This window comes from Salvia splendens, chromosome 15 (genome assembly GCF_004379255.2).
Source record: "Salvia splendens isolate huo1 chromosome 15, SspV2, whole genome shotgun sequence".
Classification (NCBI taxonomy): Eukaryota; Viridiplantae; Streptophyta; class Magnoliopsida; order Lamiales; family Lamiaceae; genus Salvia; species Salvia splendens.
Genome location: NC_056046.1, coordinates 27,889,613 through 27,907,250, shown reverse-complemented (window position 1 = coordinate 27,907,250; position 17,638 = coordinate 27,889,613). Strand labels below are relative to the sequence as shown.

The following is a 17,638-nucleotide window of genomic DNA, read 5'->3' as shown; positions in this document are numbered from 1 at the left end:
GGAACAGACACAATATGCAAGCCAATTTGTTTTATCTGCACGACTTGTGCCCATTGTTCATCGTCGATATCTATCTTGTACTCACCATCCGCATTGAAACCAACTCCACTGCGGTCAAGGATCTGCATTAGCGAATAGTAATTCTTCTTCCAAGAAGTGATTTTCGATTTGATGTGAGGATGAACAACAATATCAGTTTTTGGAAATTCACGTTTCAGTGCTTCCAGTGCACGGGTTAGATATCCCGAACGGAAGCCATTATCCGACTTCCAGCCAGTGGCAGCCAACTCCTTCATAGCTGCCATGAGGATGGCCTCCTCGCGTTCTGTCCAACAACGTCTAGCGACGCCTGCAACTACTCCTTTGTGCGATACCAAATCAGAGCAACCTGCATAGAAAAGGTAGTTCTGTATAACGTCGATAGCTAAGACGAAGAGGAAGGGCGCATAGATGAAGGCATTACCCTCAGGTATAGGACTGCCGTCGGTTTCATTAAAGCTGTGCTGTTGAGAAGCCATTATGTTTGTCGTATGTCTGACACCACACAAACTAATCAAACCAAATAGTAAGCCATCAGATTAATATGGCCGCATATTCACTAAAAGGATCACAATTACAAGAAATATAAACACAATGTTGGCCACAAACCAACTAACTAATGCTAGAAATTAACCTATTGCCCAGAGTAAGACGATCGGACAACAAAATTATACATAATTTCCACATTGCACGGCGACCACAAGTAGGTGGCTGGATCTTCTCATCGACGAAATACATACCTGGGATTACCGCTGGGATTGAACTTCAAATGAGCCGATTCACAGGAACACGCCCGTAGTCGCCAGTATAATTAGGAGAGTATGTAATTTGTTGGCGGGCAGTAGGGTTTCACGAAAAATGGGAGTTCAGCGCCAAAAGGGGGAAACGAGGGCAATCTGGGCATTTTGAAAAATCAATGAGGACAAAATCGGGAATGCACATGTGTATCTATAGTTTCTAAAGGGCGTACCAAACAGAGTGTTTACGGTTAGGGAGATATGTGTCTGTACAAACAAACACGGAGCGAAGATTACTAACTCCACCACTAAACCTGCTATTGGAGGTTACAACCTCTTAACCCATGTTGGCCCAACATGGGTAATAAACGAGCCCTATAAATAGACGTTACAAAATAAGAGAACCAATTAAAAAAGGATGATACTTTCAAATAATTAAAAAAGGATAATTGCTCTCCAATTCGACCGTTACATTCTCTCACATTTAAACTTTCATCTCTACAAACTACAGTAAAACTGCACAAATACTTCCAAAGCAATCAATCACAAAAAAATGAGAGAAGCAGAAATATCAAACGAGGAAGCAATTGAATTTGCAGTAGAAGAAGAGAGAATTAAAATTCTGAGATCCAAAGCTACAGAGCTTCTCCTCAGAGAAGAATACAACGATTCCATCAAAACCTACTCCCAAATCATATTTCTCTGCCAAGAATCGATTTCCCCTAAATCCACCCAATCCCATCTCTCAAATCTCCAACGAACCCTCTGCTTAGCCTTCTCCAACCGGGCCGAGGCCCGGGCCCGTCAATCGGAATTCTCCGAAGCCCTGCGAGACTGCGAGGCCGCACTGAGCATCGACAAATCCCATTTCAAAACCCTTCTCTGCAAGGGAAAAATCCTCCTGAGTTTGAATCGCTACGCCGCCGCGCTGGATTGCTTCAAGCAGGCGAATCTCGATCCGTACGCCACTGAGAATTCCGATACGGTTAATGGGCTGTTGAAGAAGTGTAAAAAGCTCGAATCTTTGTCGAGATTGGGCGCATTCGACATCTCCGATTGGGTTCTCGGCGGTTTCCTGGGAAAAACGCCGGAGCTCGCGGAGTATATAGGCGCGGTGGAGATCAAGAATTCTGAGATCAGCGGGCGCGGTCTGTTTGCGACGAGGAATGTCGAGAGCGGGACGTTGATGGTGGTGACGAGAGCTGTGGCGGTTGATCGGGCTATAATGCCTCAAGATTCAGGGGAGAATGCACATTTAGTTATATGGAAGAACTTCATTGATAAGGTTGTGGAGACCGCCAAGAATTGTGAGTATGTCAGCAATTTGATTTCCTTTCTCTCTGCAGGCGAGGAGCCTTTCGAAGCTCCAGACATGGAGGTTTTCCGGGCAGAGGCAGATGTTAGAATCGGGAATGTTGGTGGGAGGGTGGAGAAGGAGAGGTTGCTTAGCATTTTAGATGTGAATTCAGTTCTTGAAGATGCTATTTCAGCCAAGGTTTTGGGGAGAAATGCAGATTATCAAGGAGTAGGTTTATGGATATTGGCCTCATTCATCAATCATTCTTGTGAACCGAATGTGAGGCGGGTGCATGTGGGCGACTACATGGTGGTCCACGCGGCCCGGGATATGAAGGCCGGGGAGGAGCTCACGCTGGCCTACTTTGATGTGCTGGCGCCTTGTGAGAAACGAAGGGAGATGGCTGACAATTGGGGATTTGTGTGTGGATGCAAGAGGTGTTTGTTTGAAGATGGTGTTTGCTTCAAGAATGAGATGAGGGAGATGGAGATGGCGATGGGGAAAGGAGTGGTGGATGTGGGGAGCTTGGTGTATAGATTGGAGGAGGGGATGAGGAGATGGATGGTGAGAGGAAGAGGGAAAGGGTATTTGAGGGCCTCATTTTGGGAGGCTTATGAGAAAGTGTTTGGATCGGAGAAGGTGATGAGGAAGTGGGGGAGGAAGATCCCGTTGGCTGAGGCTGTCGTGGATAGCGTGGTGCACGTGGCTGGCAGCGACGAGAGGATCGTGAGGGTGTTGGTGGAGGGGCTGAGGAGAGGTGGAGGAGGTGTTAATGGTGTGGTGGAGATGGAGAAGGTGATCAAGTTGGGGAGAGGGGTTTATGGGAAGATGATGAAGAAGCAAGCTATTGGGGCATTGCTTCAATTATATGGTCAGGAATGATGTTTTTTCTTTTTTCTTGAGTTTCATTAGCTACTGTTTTCTCTCAAGTCATCTTGAGAGATGAATTCACACTTTGGTTGATATCTTCTTGTTGGATTTAGATCTCAACTTTGGTGACATAAATTATGTTATTGGGCTTAAGCCAAGCTTCACTATATTTTTTTTGTATCCAATTGTTCTTATACAAACATCAAATTAGTATTTGCCAGTATTAATGTAAAAGACTCTAATCTTCAAATCGAATCTTATGGAAAATGACTTTTCGATATTTTTAAATTTTAAATGTAAAATTATGAAGCAAATCTACATACGAAGTAAGTAATATACTAAATGCTTATTATTTTAAATTCAAATTATACTCAAAAATTAAAATATAAGTCATTTTCCTTTTAACTAATTCTCAGTTAAAAAGAGAGGGAACTTAGTATTTGAAAATCAAGTAATATAAAAGAACTCATACTTTATAAATACTAGTACTATACACATACTGTAGTGGTACATTTTCACTATAATTAATGTGTGCTTATATTAAGATGTGAGTATCAAATATTCTCTCCGTTCCCTCATAGTTGAGACGAAGTTTAAGAAAGGAATGTATAGTGTATTAAGTAGATAGATAGAAAAATGAGAAAGAGAAAAAGGTACTCCCTCCGTCCACCATTTAAAGTACCCTTTTGCGATTTTGGTTTATCCACGATTTATAGAATCATTTGTTTTATTTCACTTTTAGTATGCGGACCTCACATCCACAAACTTTTTACACTCACAATTCAATATAAAACTAATGCTTTAAATGAGTCCCACATTCCAATCACTTTCTTCCTTTACTTTTCTTCACAAAGTCAGACAATTTCTTAAACCCGTACCGAGTCAAAATGACTTTTTAAATGGTGAACGGAGGGAGTAGATAGTATAGAGTAGAAAGTAAATAAAGCAAGAGAATAAAGTAAGAGAGAGTAAAGTAAGAGTGAGAAAAAAATATTAATTATTATTCCTCTCGTCCCACAAGAATATACAGTCTTTGTTTTTTAGTCCGTTCCACAAGAATATGCACATTCTAATTTTGGAAACTCTTCTCTCTAATGAGATGAGACTCATTTGTCACTAATAATACTTTAATTACCTTTTCTCTCAATCTCTCTCTTATATTACCAATTTTGTATTAAAATTCGTGTTGGACCTAAAGTGCATATTCTTTTAGGACCGATGGTACACGATATATGAAAATGATTCAATTACGAGGGAACTTCCCAAAATGGAAAAAATTACTCAACTATCAGGGAATGAAGAAAGTATAATAAACGTTGTTATCATGGGAGGCCAATTAAACGAACCTATATTTAATGTTGCTAAATAGAAAACGAAAAAATGAATTTGAGTATAAAGTAGGATTGGAAAAATTTTCTACACATAAAATGAGATTTTAGTTTATGATTTGAGATGGCATAAGTGGGGGTCTATATTTCATGAACGTTTTCTATCCATTTTTCTTCATAGACCGGAGGAATATATTTTAGTCAAACAGAAGGTCTATATTTCACTAATGTTTTCTATCCACTTTTTCGTTGAGACGAGGAATATATTTTAGTCAAACGGAAGGCCATCCTCACAGTAATCCTAATCCACTCCCCCAGACATCTCCATGACGGCGCTTCCACGTTCACCCAATCTTACCTCGTGGGTCACTTTCAATCCCACCATCAGAAAAAATACAGGGATATCAATGTGCGCTCCAAAGAGAATTGTTGGAGATTTGTCGGAAAACAAATACTGCTCGTGTTGTCCCAGAAGACATTTTGTTGGAGCAGCTGCAGCTTTACTTCCAATTCTGCCCTCATTTGCCTCGGAAGAAGATTCAAAGGCATGATTCTTTAATTTCCATTACAAAAAAATCCAATCTTGATAATGAATTAGTACATTAGTTGAGTGTTGCTGGTGGAAGTCTTTGTATGAATTTGATTACTCTGTTGAATTCAGTCAGTGTTGAATAGCATCCATCCTCCAAGACCAGACTGGTACGAGGAGTTTTACGCATCGGCTATGGATAAAACAATGAGATCTTATGAAAGAGAGGTTAGTCACTTTTCAAAGACCCTATTTTTTTTGTCTTATTGAATAATGCAGCATCTAAAATCCATTCAGAGTTGGTAAGATTGCAGGTTACAAGGCAGAGTTATTTGCTAATTTGAGAGGAAAGGCGGAAAGGATACTGGAGATTGGGGTCGGCACCGGCCCCAATCTCAAATATTATGCAGATTATCCACATACCCTTGTTTATGGAGTTGATCCTAACAGGAAGATGCAGAAATATGCACAGGCAGCAGCAACGGCTGCCGGCCTCCCACCCTCGAATTTTAGCTTTATGCCTGCAGTATGCATCTGTTTAAAATTTCTCTTTAGTTATCCTATATGTTGTGTTGTTTTGCCCATTCTTTCTGCTGTGCCTTCACAGACATTGGTTTTTTATAACTGCTCTTGTTACCGATGTTTTGACATGCTCATCCGTGTACGACTAGCTAGAACTGAGGACTTATGCTAATGACTTTGCCTTTATCACATTGAGTGAATTCTATGCCTGCATTGTTGTGTATCAGAAAGTAGTTACCAAAATGTTTAGACTATTGGTAAATAAGGTTTTTGGAGGTAGAATCGCTATGGTTGGCTTTGATTTTTGTTTTGTCACCTGTGCTCGGCTTAACGAACAAAAGTGGAGTATCTGCTCACTAATGCATATTCTCATCAGTGTACAAAACATGGCTACTCAAAAGAAATTTTGTTGACATTACTCAATACTCCTTGTGAAGGTTGCTGAGGCTTTGCCGTTAAAAGATGCTTCTGTTGATGCTGTTGTTGGAACTCTTGTCCTGTGTTCTGTCAAAGATGTTGATCAGGCACTGCAAGGTATATCATTTTCTTGCTTGTTGTTTTGTTTTCAAAGCCCGTACACGCTGCTTTCAATGTGGAAATTATGTGGATTCAATGTAAAGTATACGGAATTGGAATTAGAATTCTACGGATTTGAATTGGAAGGAATTGAATTAGAATTCAGTTCAAATCATTTGATTGGTAAAATGATGTTATTGATATGTAATTGAATTTAAAGAAATTATACACACTCACATGAGTGTGTAGTATGTGTAGTGTGCATGTGTGTGTAATGACTGTATGGGTGTGATTGTGTGTGTGAGCAGTGTGTGTGTGTGTGTGTGTGAGTGTGTGTAACTGTGTAAGGGTGTGTGTAGTGACTGTGTGTGTAACTGTGTATAACTGTGTGTGTGTAGTGACTGTGTGTGTAATTGTGTGTGTGTGATTGTGTGTATTTGTCTGTGTGTAAATGTGTGTGTGTAAGTGTGTTGTGTTTATATGGTGTGTGAAAGTATCTGGTATCGATTACTAGGAATGGAAAGGATGGTGTGTGAAAGTATCTGATATCGATTACTAGGAATGGAAAGGATGGTGTGTGAAAGTATCTGATATCGATTACTAGGAATGGAAAGGATGGTGATTGGATCCCAAGTGATTGCTGATTTCTAGGCTTATTGCATTATCTTTTAATTTGTTTTAAATTAAGTTTGGATTTCATGGGATTTGAATAAATTGGGGATTGATTGGATAATTGAATTAATTAGAACAAATTTGATGGAATTATTGTCTACTACACTCCTATATATTCCATAGGGGAGTTTGAAGAATGTATCTAGAGAGATCAAAGTTATTAGTCGGTGAAAACCGAGGACTCGGTGAGAGGATTATTATCTGTTTTATTTCCTGAGTTCTGTTGGTTCTTGTTTACAAAAGCTTGAGAGTTATTTTCCGATCTTTATCTTCGAGTTGTTATATACTTTTTCTAAGCTGCCTTTACACTCCATAACACTGTCCAATTTTATAACTATTTGGAATTCCAATTTTCTATTTTGATATGGAATTTAAATGATGGAATGGAGAGGAATTGGAATTATAATTCAATTCCAAATCCGAATATTTTGCGGTACCAAACCTTGGATTTGGAATTAAAGGCACCAATTCCAATTCCACCAATTCCACAACCCCAATTCTGTGATACCGAATGGAGCCTCAAGAATTGGAGAAAATCCAAATTTCTGGTCTAGAGCAATTTGGATTACAGATACTAGTTTAAGCTGCTTAACTTGATATGAGTATGACTACAGAAGTGAGGAGGGTGCTCAGGCCAGGGGGGTTGTACATATTTGTGGAGCATGTAGCAGCAAAAGGTGATGTTTCTTCCACATTTATAAAAACAGAGAGATATCATTTAACTGAAATCAATTCCACATCAAACATTAACATCTTGATGCTCACTATGTGCAGATGGAACACTTCTAAGATTTGTTCAAGGAATTCTTGATCCACTGCAGCAAACTGTTGCTGATGGGTGCCATCTAACCCGTGACACGGCAACCAACATTGCCAGAGCCGGCTTTGCAGATCTTCATGTCAATCAAGCCGTTCTATCCACAGCCTCGCTCATCAATCCCCACGTCTATGGAATCGCCTATAAATAGACTCACACTCAGCTCTACTTTTCTTCATGAAATACAAATGATCTTGCTGTAAGTTGATACCAAGACCCAAGGGAATAGATTCGAATCACCCGCTTCCTGACTTGTGCCGATATCTACCCATTGTCGCTGTCAGAGAGAAGACTGAAGGGAACATGGCAAGAAGGATACTGGAGGGGTTGAAAGGACAGCTTTCAAATGTATGTTTTTAAGCTTCTTGACCTAGTTTTTTCCCATGTTTTTGCTGCCATTTTTGGGATAGTAAGGAGATTTCTTGTGTATTTATCAGTGTGTTTGTTTTTGGGATTTTGGAGAATCCCTTTTTGTAGTGATGTTGATAAGAATAATCTTCATAGCCTGGCATTTGCAACATTTCAGTTCAGGAATCTTGTTGTTGGCCCTTTTTTCCTTTATCTTTGTTTTACTGATTAGTTTAATGAAATTAATTCATTTCAACAATCCTCATTAGATATTTTCTTTGGTGAAGAACTAATCTCAAATTCTCATTAGACTGTGACAACAAAACCACCACTTCCTTTAAACTTTATGAGACTGAAAAAGCAGAATATAAATACCATAATATACAAAGAAAAAAATATATATAAAGAAACTTAAAAAATACTTTCACTATATTTTGAATAACAATTAAGTATATTAAAAACATAGACAAGAAAGACAGAAATAGAAGAACCAAATCGAAATAAAGTCAATTTGGGAGGGGCAATTATTTAATAAAGTTATTGGGTATGATACAGAAATACCATATAGCTCAGGGGCGAAAGTGAAAATATAGTTCTTCTCTCCGCCAAATTAGGGTTCGTATATTTGACTCACGCGCACAATTCTCTCTTCAGACAACCATGCTTTCTCTCTCTACTGTAATATTAGTATGTATTTTTATTGTATATGTATGCATAATGCGAGTTATTGGTAGTCCTTATTGAAGAAATGTCAAGATATACGAGCTTCATATTTCTAGGCTGGTACACACTGTTTTCTCCATTTCTTTCTCGTTCTTATCTTTACCGAATTTTAGTTTTATCCTCAACCTTTTGTTTTTTAGTTTTATTTTCCTTTTCCTATGGCGATATGCATCCATTTACATTAGCTGTAACTGCAATAATTTGAAATAATTGAACGACTTCTATTTAATTTTTATAAAAGATCATTATCGTGGCTAACTTTTGGGGTGAAAAATCGTACGAGATGCTTTGTGATTTCTATCCTTTAAATGCTTTCCCTTGAAAAATGCATTCTTTTTTACTTTTGCAGATATGTAGGTGTTTAAATTACAAAACTGATTAAACACTATAGTTACACTGGTGTAAGTAAGTAGTGCTACCTTTGTTAATTGTATGTAGCAGGCAAGTATAGTTGCTTTCATTCAGTGATCAAACAGTATAAATAAATACTCCCTCCATCCCAAAAAAAGTAAGGACATTTGGAACAATACCAAAATTAATGCATAATTGTTAAATAAAAGAGATGAGGAGAGGATGGCTAAAATAGTGTTATTGGATAGTGGGACCCACATTATTATTAGTGTTTAATGGTGGGTCCTCTAGTGGTATAAGTTGGAAATAAATTGATGTATATGTGCAATGAGTCTGAGAGAACTTTTCATAAACGTAAATGGGATATTTTTATGAGATGGACAAAAAAGGAAAGTGTCTTTATTTTTATGGGACGGAGGGAGTATATACTATATTATGTGCTACGGTGAATGTGGATGGACGTTATTGAAGTGTTCTCATAAGCCGGCAATGGACTGACCTGCTTTTGTCCATCTTAGATTTGTGAAGTTTCTGGAGGTGTGGGGATAGTTTGCGCCTTAAAGAAGTCTGGTGTGTTGTGAAAGATAGCTAAAACGGGGTCCCTTTGTTGTGTGGCTGCAAGGCCACATGGATCTAATGCGCCCAGCCAGGACTGGTCTGTAGGGCCACACGAGCCCTACTGGAGAACTAATACAAGCTTTTCTCCTCCACCTTCAAGATGGGACTTACAATTTCAACCGGAACTGGTGTCATTTGGTTCCCATGATGGTGTTCAGTTGTATGGATCTTCCGCATCATCCAATAGTAGAGAAAGTAGAAGTTGGGTGATCGGAAACAATCCGACAAATCATCAGTTTCTCGTGTCTGATGGCGTTGGTCCCTACTTAAGCAGTCCAGTTGACATATCTCCTTCGCAGCAATGGACACCCCCCACAATACAAGAAGTAGGCACCGATGATTGTGGAACTTCTACGAGAGGTATATTTAATGAATTTCTTGTTATTTCGTATTTTGGTATATACACTACAGAATCTTGATCTATTTTTCTCCTTTGTGGTGTTGGTATTTAATTCTTACATGGTACTATAATTTCCTAGTGTGCTAACATTTGTTTAAACTCTAGGTCTCTTGCCTTTCTACCTTACACAAATTGTTCTGGATCATGTGTATCTCATAACTTCACCATATCCTCATAGCTTAAGTTGAGATTGCTTCACATGTATGCGTAAACTATGCTCAAATTCATTGTTTCGTCGTATGTTTACATCTTTTGCTAAGGGCTCAATATAATTATTGAAGCTTTGTCATTGATTCTATAGGTTTTATACAGTATGATAAAAGCCTGAGAAATTTTGGCACTAAATATTGGTCTCTATGGTATAATAGCACCACCTAATGTTTATACTTGAATGTTCCTTTTCAGATGTAGTTTGGAGGCCATTATCCCTTTCTCCCACAATGGAGGTACTGTAACCATGTCCATCTTGATGTTCTGACAACATTTAATTGCTCTAAATGTGCTGCTCACAAAACCGAACAATCTTATAGGGAATATCAGCAGCTAGGGACAGCGGAGGCTCCACATCACCTCGATCAGATAGTAGTTGCGATTATGAATACATGGTCAAGTCACATACCCCTCATCGTAACCGTCGTTGCTTTATGTCTAAAGCTATTCATCCTCTGTCCCTTCCATCAGAAAGAGTGACCCCACGAAGAGAGAGTACTGGTATTGATATCACTGAAGCACCTGAGATGTTTGAATGTGATCTTCCAAACAGGCCTCGGATTCGTGCAGATTGTTTCAGATGCGGGTTGTGTGAGAGGTTCCTTTCACAGAGATCTCTGTGGAGCTCTTGTAGGATTATCAAGAGTGGAGATATGCCGGACACTGGAGTCCTTTCATGTCGCCATGTCTTCCATGCAGAGTGCTTGGACCAAACAACGCCTAGAGCTCGTAAGAATGACCCTCCGTGTCCCATCTGCATCAAGATCGAAGAAGAGTGCTCGCCAGACCAGAGAATGTTTTCCAAACTGAGGAACACCTTCCCTCGTCTTACACCTTTCGCTGAAGATGTGCCATCCAAGCAATGGGGTTGTGTTCGAGCAGGGGATTGTGTTGAAGGAGCATTGCACACACCGAGTCGAAACACGTTGTTGTCCTTTAACAGGAACCAATTGCGGAAGAACCTCTCGTTGAAGGGAAATGCCGGTTCATGTGAACATGGTGCTGCTGGTTCCTCCAAGACAAGTGGGGGTTCAAGTTTCAACTAAAAGAGAATGTAGAATTTTTGTATAGAGATAGAAAGGGATGGGAAATGAGTCATGAGTTGTGCAGCTTACTATTTATTTTGGCTTCATTGTGACTTATTACTGGTGGTGTTGTTGTGGTATGTATGTTGGTTGTTGCCATGGTATTTAGTTTCTAGATACCCTTTGTTAAATGTCACAAGTGGCTCTTTGGCTATTCAAGCCTCGTGGTGGAGCAAAAGAAATTAGAGTTACAAATTCTAGAAATAGAAATTACAGCAGTTATAAATTCGAGTTGTGGTGGTGGTTATAAAAGCGTCACTCTTTTGTAGTCAATTTTTAGCAACTTTTTTTTTTGGCAGTGTATTTGCATTAAAAATTCTCCACGAAAATATTTCTTTTCTTTCACGTTAGCTAATAAATAATTAGTTAAGTTCAGCTTTCTCGTCAAGCTAAATATTTGATGAAATTAAACTCCAATTTAATCTTAGTTCAAATAAAAATTATTTTGAATTTTTGTCGAAACTTAATCTCCCACGTTCATCTTTAATGTATCTATTACTTAAATAAATTTGTTGCTCCTTTAATTTAACTAACTCACTTTACAAAGTTTTCTAGATCAAACCAATTATTTATTGTATTGGAGTTAGATTTAAGCCAGCCATAATCAATATACAATAAAATATTCCTAAAAATATGTTCAATTTCCATTTTATGTGCATTCCATTTTTGAAAAATTATCCTAATTTAATACTCTTATACATCAACTTATTTATAACTATTACCACATTACATACTAATAATAATGTGAATCTCACTATCCAATAACACTACTTTAACTATCATTCTAATTTTCTTTCTCATTTTATCAATTTTGTCTTAATTTCCGTGTTATATGGGACCGAGGGAGTACTTAAACACCTTAAGAGCATCCGCAACGCGTTTCGTTGCGGTCTATATCTCATCTCAGAGAGACGAGACGACAGCGAGACGGCGTTGTATGGAAGCGTCTCGGTCTCGTCTCGGCGGGTGTCTCGTCCCGGAGGAACGGCTGGCGCGCGCTGGCGCTAGGCGTGACGCCCACTCGCCGGCCCGCGAGTGGGCGTCGTCACGCTGAGGCAATAAATTATTTTTTAAAAAAATTCGATTTTAATTAAAAAAAAAATTAAAAATATAAACGGTAATGTTATCGTTTTTTTTACCGTTTTCAACGGTATTTTCCATTTTTTATTTTTTTCTTCTTTTTACTCTATAAATACTCCTCTTTCATCCTCATTTTATACACACAAACACACATCTATTCTTCTCAAATCATCTCTCTTTCCTCTCCAATTTTCATCTCACATCTCCAATTTTCATCTCAAAAATGTCTGGCGACGGAAATGAGGGCGGCTCCGGCGGATATGACTTGAACTCGTTTGGCAGTTCAAGTACAACTACTCTATTTTGATGTGGATGCATACTCTCATCCCTCCGCCCCGAGGTATGGGCATTCACAAGGATTATCCCAAATTAGGGAGGATTTTCCGGATGAACCCAATCCGGAAGGAGGACGCGGCGGTGGAAGCTCCAGGGGTCGCGCATTCGACGCCGTGGAGGAAGAGGAGGAGGCGGCCGAGGAGGAGGAGGATATAGGCCGTCATCCATACAGCCGGGCGGACACGATGACTCTGTTCAACGCTTGGGTCAGCGTCTCGTACGATCCTATCGTCGGGAATCAACAAACCCGCAAGTATTTTTGGGAAAAGGTCACCGCCGCCTACAACGAGAACAAGCCGGCTCGGTCCCACCGCCGTACAATGAAGATACTCCGCAGTCATTTTGACCGCGTCGACAGAGATGTCAAAAAATTTTGCGGCATATACAAGAATGAAGCAGCTCAATACCAAAGCGGAGCCAGTGGAGCCGACAACGACAACGACAAAGAATTCAAACATGTCGATGTTTGGGAGGTCGTCAAAGACATTGAAAGGTGGGCCGGCGGTGTCCAATCCAGCCAGGGCTCGAGCTCGAAGCGCACGAAGCACACGGCGGGTGGCCAATACTCTTCTAGTGAGGGCGGGTCAGGAAGCGCCTCACGAGAGGTTGAGGGCACGGCCACCGATGCAGTGGGCTCCTCCCGTGGGTGCCGTCGGCCGCAAGGGACCAAGGCGGCTAGAGGGAGGAGGGGCCGAGGCGAATCAAGCCAGGCGGGCTCGGGCTCGAACACCCTATTGTCCATGTACTTGACCACCACGATGGCGGACACTTCCCGCATGACGCCTCCACAATACCAAGCCCATCTTGCCGGAATTGAGTATATGGCAAGACAAATTGGTATTCCGCTTCCAAGTAGCTTGAGTGCACCACCACCGCCTTCGGGAGATGATTCACCGGCGGAGTAGTTTTTTTAATTTCTATAAAATTGTATTTTAAATTATGTAATTTTAAATTTTTTTAGGATTTTAATTATGTATTTTTTTATTTATTTTAAGTTGTATTTTTATTTTATTTAATGAAGTGTGTTTTTTATTAATTGAATTTATTGGAAAAAAATAAAAAATGAAATTGAATGAATAGTTAATGGATGAGATGGTTAAGAGACGGTTAAGAGATGGAGGGTTGCAGGTGATGTCTCTTAGTTAAGAGATGGGATTGGAAGGACTTGGAAAGAGGTCGAAAACACGAATAGAATGCGGATCAAGTTATATGGAATGATAACCGAACCGATTGGATCAGTTAGCAAATGTCGTTGCCACTTAATCAATGCAATCTAGCTCTCGCCCTTTCCGTCTTGCCAAAGTAATTTATAACTCCCAATTTTGCACAACTTTAACAGTAAAGCGGCAAGTTCGGGGTCGATCCCACAGAAAAGTTGGTGTGTCGAGTGTGTGAGTAGTGAACAGGGGGGTTGGCTGCTGCCACGCTTTAACTTGGGAGTTTTTAACTACTAGTTTTAATCTAGACAGAATTAAACTAGCTAGCTTGATCAATGGAAATTTAACTACTGGATCAAGTGAATTGCAGGTAATAACAGAAAAGTAAATGAGCGGATTAAAAGTGAAAATAACTTTGATTAAACTAAAAGCTGAGTACAACGTGAAATTTAAACTAAGCTAACACTTTAGAATCTAAGAAAGCGGTAAAAACTGAGAAAAATCTCAGTGGGAAACTTAAGATAACGCCAACAGAAATGAGTATTCTGCAGCGCTCCCTTTCGGTCGCCCTTTAAACTAAGCTATCTAACTAAGCTAGAGAACTAAACTAAACTAAGCTAGAGAGCTGAACTAAACTAAGCTAGAGAGCTGAACTAAGCTAAGCTAAACTAGACGGAAAGTAAAGTCCCGGATGCCTTCTTGTGGTGGCACACCCTCTATTTATAAGCTCGATTCGACCGCCAGCTGGATAACGATCTTGACAGGGAATATTCGCTCATTCTGAGAGTGAGCAACTCATTGATTGCTACGTGTTGTTCTTCTAGAATGACGACGCTTTTTGGTAACAGATTCATGACTCAGCTTCGTCCTTGCGTCTCATATTCCAGCACGTGTCCCCTTCTAGAACGTCGTCCTTGATAACAGAATGGTGCGCTATATCCAGCTCATTTTCTCACGTGTTCTTCTTCTAGAAGCCAGCAGTCCCCACCTAACTGCTTGATCGCTCCCCCTTTATTAACTCCCCCGATTCTTGGCCTTTTATCACCTTTTGTACTTGCTTGATCAGTTCGGCCTTGATGCCTTGGTTAAGTGGTATTTCTGCACATTTAACACTTGTTTTGCGCGATAAACCAATCAAGTAACATGTATATCACCCTTAAACCGATGCATGAAATGAGCCTTATCAGGGATGAAAAGTACAGTGGGGCCCATGAATAGTGAAGAGATGAGACGTTTAAGAGACGGATAAGAGACAGCGTTGCAGATGGCCTAAGAGATATAATGTCCCTAACTTTGGTCAAGATACAATTTAATGCAACAGCAGCCCCTAGAACCTATAGTCAATAATTACTACGTCCTCTGTCCCATAATAGATGTCATACTACATTAAAATTTAAGAGATGTTGTTTTATATGTTGAGCGGAAAGAGAAATTATTGTATTTATATTAATATGAGAAAACTTTTTTCAAAATAGAAAATGTGATATCTTTTATGGGGCAAACTAAAAAGAAAAGTGCGACATTTATTATGAGACGGAGGGAATATTAATCCGGACATAATTTAGTTGGGAAACGAAAAATCTTCGGACAAATCAAAGCAATAGAAAATTAATTATGTATTCTCAATGTTACAAACTTTAATTTAGAAATAATAATTGTTGAGATATCGTATTTAAGTAATCAAGACTTATCTCATTGCGGATCATTTCAATGTTACAAACCACACCATTATCATTCGTCATCCCAAGATGATTTTAGGTTTGATACCACAACTTTTCACGCTAGATAATGAATATCAATTTATTTCTGCAAAAAACTGGGTAAGCGATCCTTTAGTGATGACATAATAACCATTTATTCTACTCCTCCCTCCGCCCGCTATTAGGAGTCCCATTATTTGGCGGCACGGATTTTAATTAATGTGAAGAAAAGATGGTGGAAAAAAGTTAGTGGAATATGAGTCTCACTTGTAATATTAGTTTTAAATGAAATATGAGTGGAAGGTAGTACCCTATTACCATTTATAGTAAAAGTGAACCGAGACTCCTATTTGCGGACGGACTAAAATGGAAAAACGGGACTCATATTCGCGGACAGAGTACAATGCAATATTTGGATTCTTTTATTCAAAATAAATTATAAACACAATGCAACTAAAATAATTTTTTCTCATTAAAATGAATAAAACCCGTGTCCGGTTAAACTCGCGTCTGGTTAAACATGGCCTTATATTAGTGGATGGAGGGAGTATATAGATAGATATGTATATGGTCGTGATCCCCTAGTATAAATCTTTAAACTAATAATTATGAATCAATCAATTTATTAGTCGATAGTTACAAAAATATCGCTTTCGTGGTAAAATTCGAAAATAAATCTGACAGACAGTTATCACTTTTTCACTCTTAAAACTATTTTACACTTTAATTCTCTTAATTTAAAATATTTTTATTATAAATATATCAAATCAAAGAGTAATTAGGAGGAACCTAACTAGTTTGATCATTTAAGAGTTGTATTAATTGTCGAACTAATTTTAAAGGCCGAACTAGAGATCAAATTAGGGCCATTAAATCTAGTTTTTTGATGAGATGCGCTGATGTATAAATTATTTCGGTCTATATTACAATCTCATTTTACTTCATTGTAGTAGGTTTATTACTTCATTCTGCTACGTACCTTGAAACTATATCATGTTTTTACTTACTTCCAGTAAGTTTTGAAATGATTCAACACATGCTTCATTCGAATTCATTGAACTGAGTTTTTACTTTATTCACTTTTAAAAAATACAATTCATTCCAGTAGGTTTATTACGTCATTCAAAAACTTTATTACTTCATTGAACAAGATTTTTACTTCATTTCAGTAGGACTTCAAATGCTTCTACACATACTACATTCAAATGGTTTATTACATCATTCCATGTGGTTATTACACCATTCAATTAGGCTATCATTCCATTTTATTGTCAGCGTCATGGCGGCCGTGATAGACATTGCAGAGAGAAAGACCGGTACGCGACGGCGAAACCGCCTGTACGTACTGGAATAAAGTAAAAACCTACTAGAATGAAGTAATATATTATGGAATGAAGTTAAATCCTCCTAATATGTTATGACTTATTTGTTCTAGCCTGAAGTAAAATAGGCTCGGATGAAGGAGAAAATAATTTACACATTTGCACGTTTCATCCATAAAAAACTAGATCTAAAAACTCTAATTTGGTATATTCTGCGGTTCTGCAATAAAGAGTGAATTTGCATATAATGGGACTCTTGAATTACATATGTTCATATAAAAAATTGATATTCCCTTTGTCCACTATTCAAAGAATCATTTTGTCATTTTGGGTTGTTCACGATTTATGAAAACATTTATTTTATTCCACTTTTTAGTATGCGGACCCCACATTCCACCAACTTTTAAAACAGACAATCCAATATAAAACTACATTCAAATGGTTTATTACATCATTCCATGTGGTTATTACACCATTCAATTAGGCTATCATTCTATTTTATTGTCAGCGTCGTGGTGGCGGTGATAGCCATTGCAGAGAGAAAGAACGGTACGCGATGGTGAAACCGCCTGTACGTACTGGAATGAAGTAATATATTCTGGAATGAAGTTAAATCCTCCTAATATGTTATGACTTATTTTCCTTGGCCTGAAGTAAAATAGGCTCGGATGAAGGCGAAAAAAATTTATACATTTGTGCATCTCATCCATAAAAAACTAGATCTAAAAACCCTAATTTGGTATATTCTGCGGTTCTGCAATAAAGAGTGGATTTACATATATTGGGACTCTTGAATTACATATGTTCATATAAAAAATTGATATTCCCTTTGTCCACTATTCAAAGAATCATTTTATCATTTTGGGTTGTTCATGATTTATGAAACCATTTGTTTTATTCCACTCTTAGTATGCAGACCCGACATTCCACCAACTTTTAAAACATACAATCCAATATAAAACTAATACTCCCTCCGTCTAC

General features: G+C 38.6%; 3 protein-coding genes across 4 annotated transcripts; all 3 read left to right on the top strand.

Annotated features, from left to right (window-relative positions):
* The first annotated feature begins 1,303 nt into the window (after positions 1-1,303).
* Positions 1,304-3,107, top strand: LOC121767606 (methyltransferase FGSG_00040-like). Its single transcript, XM_042163925.1, has one exon. It carries the CDS (start codon positions 1,330-1,332, stop codon positions 2,953-2,955), a length of 1,626 nt encoding a protein of 541 aa, XP_042019859.1. The 5' UTR covers positions 1,304-1,329; the 3' UTR covers positions 2,956-3,107.
* Positions 3,108-4,484: 1,377 nt separating this feature from the next.
* LOC121767916 (methyltransferase-like protein 7A) lies at positions 4,485-7,861 on the top strand. Of its 2 annotated transcripts, none has more exons than XM_042164244.1 (6): positions 4,485-4,816; positions 4,933-5,028; positions 5,108-5,326; positions 5,760-5,856; positions 7,125-7,187; positions 7,285-7,861. In XM_042164244.1, the coding sequence occupies exons 1-6, from the start codon at positions 4,598-4,600 to the stop codon at positions 7,476-7,478; spliced, it is 888 nt and encodes a 295-aa protein (XP_042020178.1). In that variant the 5' UTR covers positions 4,485-4,597; the 3' UTR covers positions 7,479-7,861. The 2 variants fall into 2 exon arrangements, with proteins under 2 accessions (XP_042020178.1, XP_042020180.1); XM_042164246.1 differs by having other exon boundaries at positions 4,771-4,816; positions 5,098-5,326.
* Positions 7,862-8,300: 439 nt separating this feature from the next.
* Positions 8,301-11,221, top strand: LOC121769318. Its single transcript, XM_042166087.1, has 4 exons — positions 8,301-8,458; positions 9,268-9,727; positions 10,173-10,213; positions 10,298-11,221. Exons 3-4 carry the CDS (start codon positions 10,208-10,210, stop codon positions 11,021-11,023), a joined length of 732 nt encoding a protein of 243 aa, XP_042022021.1. The 5' UTR covers positions 8,301-8,458; positions 9,268-9,727; positions 10,173-10,207; the 3' UTR covers positions 11,024-11,221.
* The last annotated feature ends 6,417 nt before the right edge of the window (positions 11,222-17,638 follow it).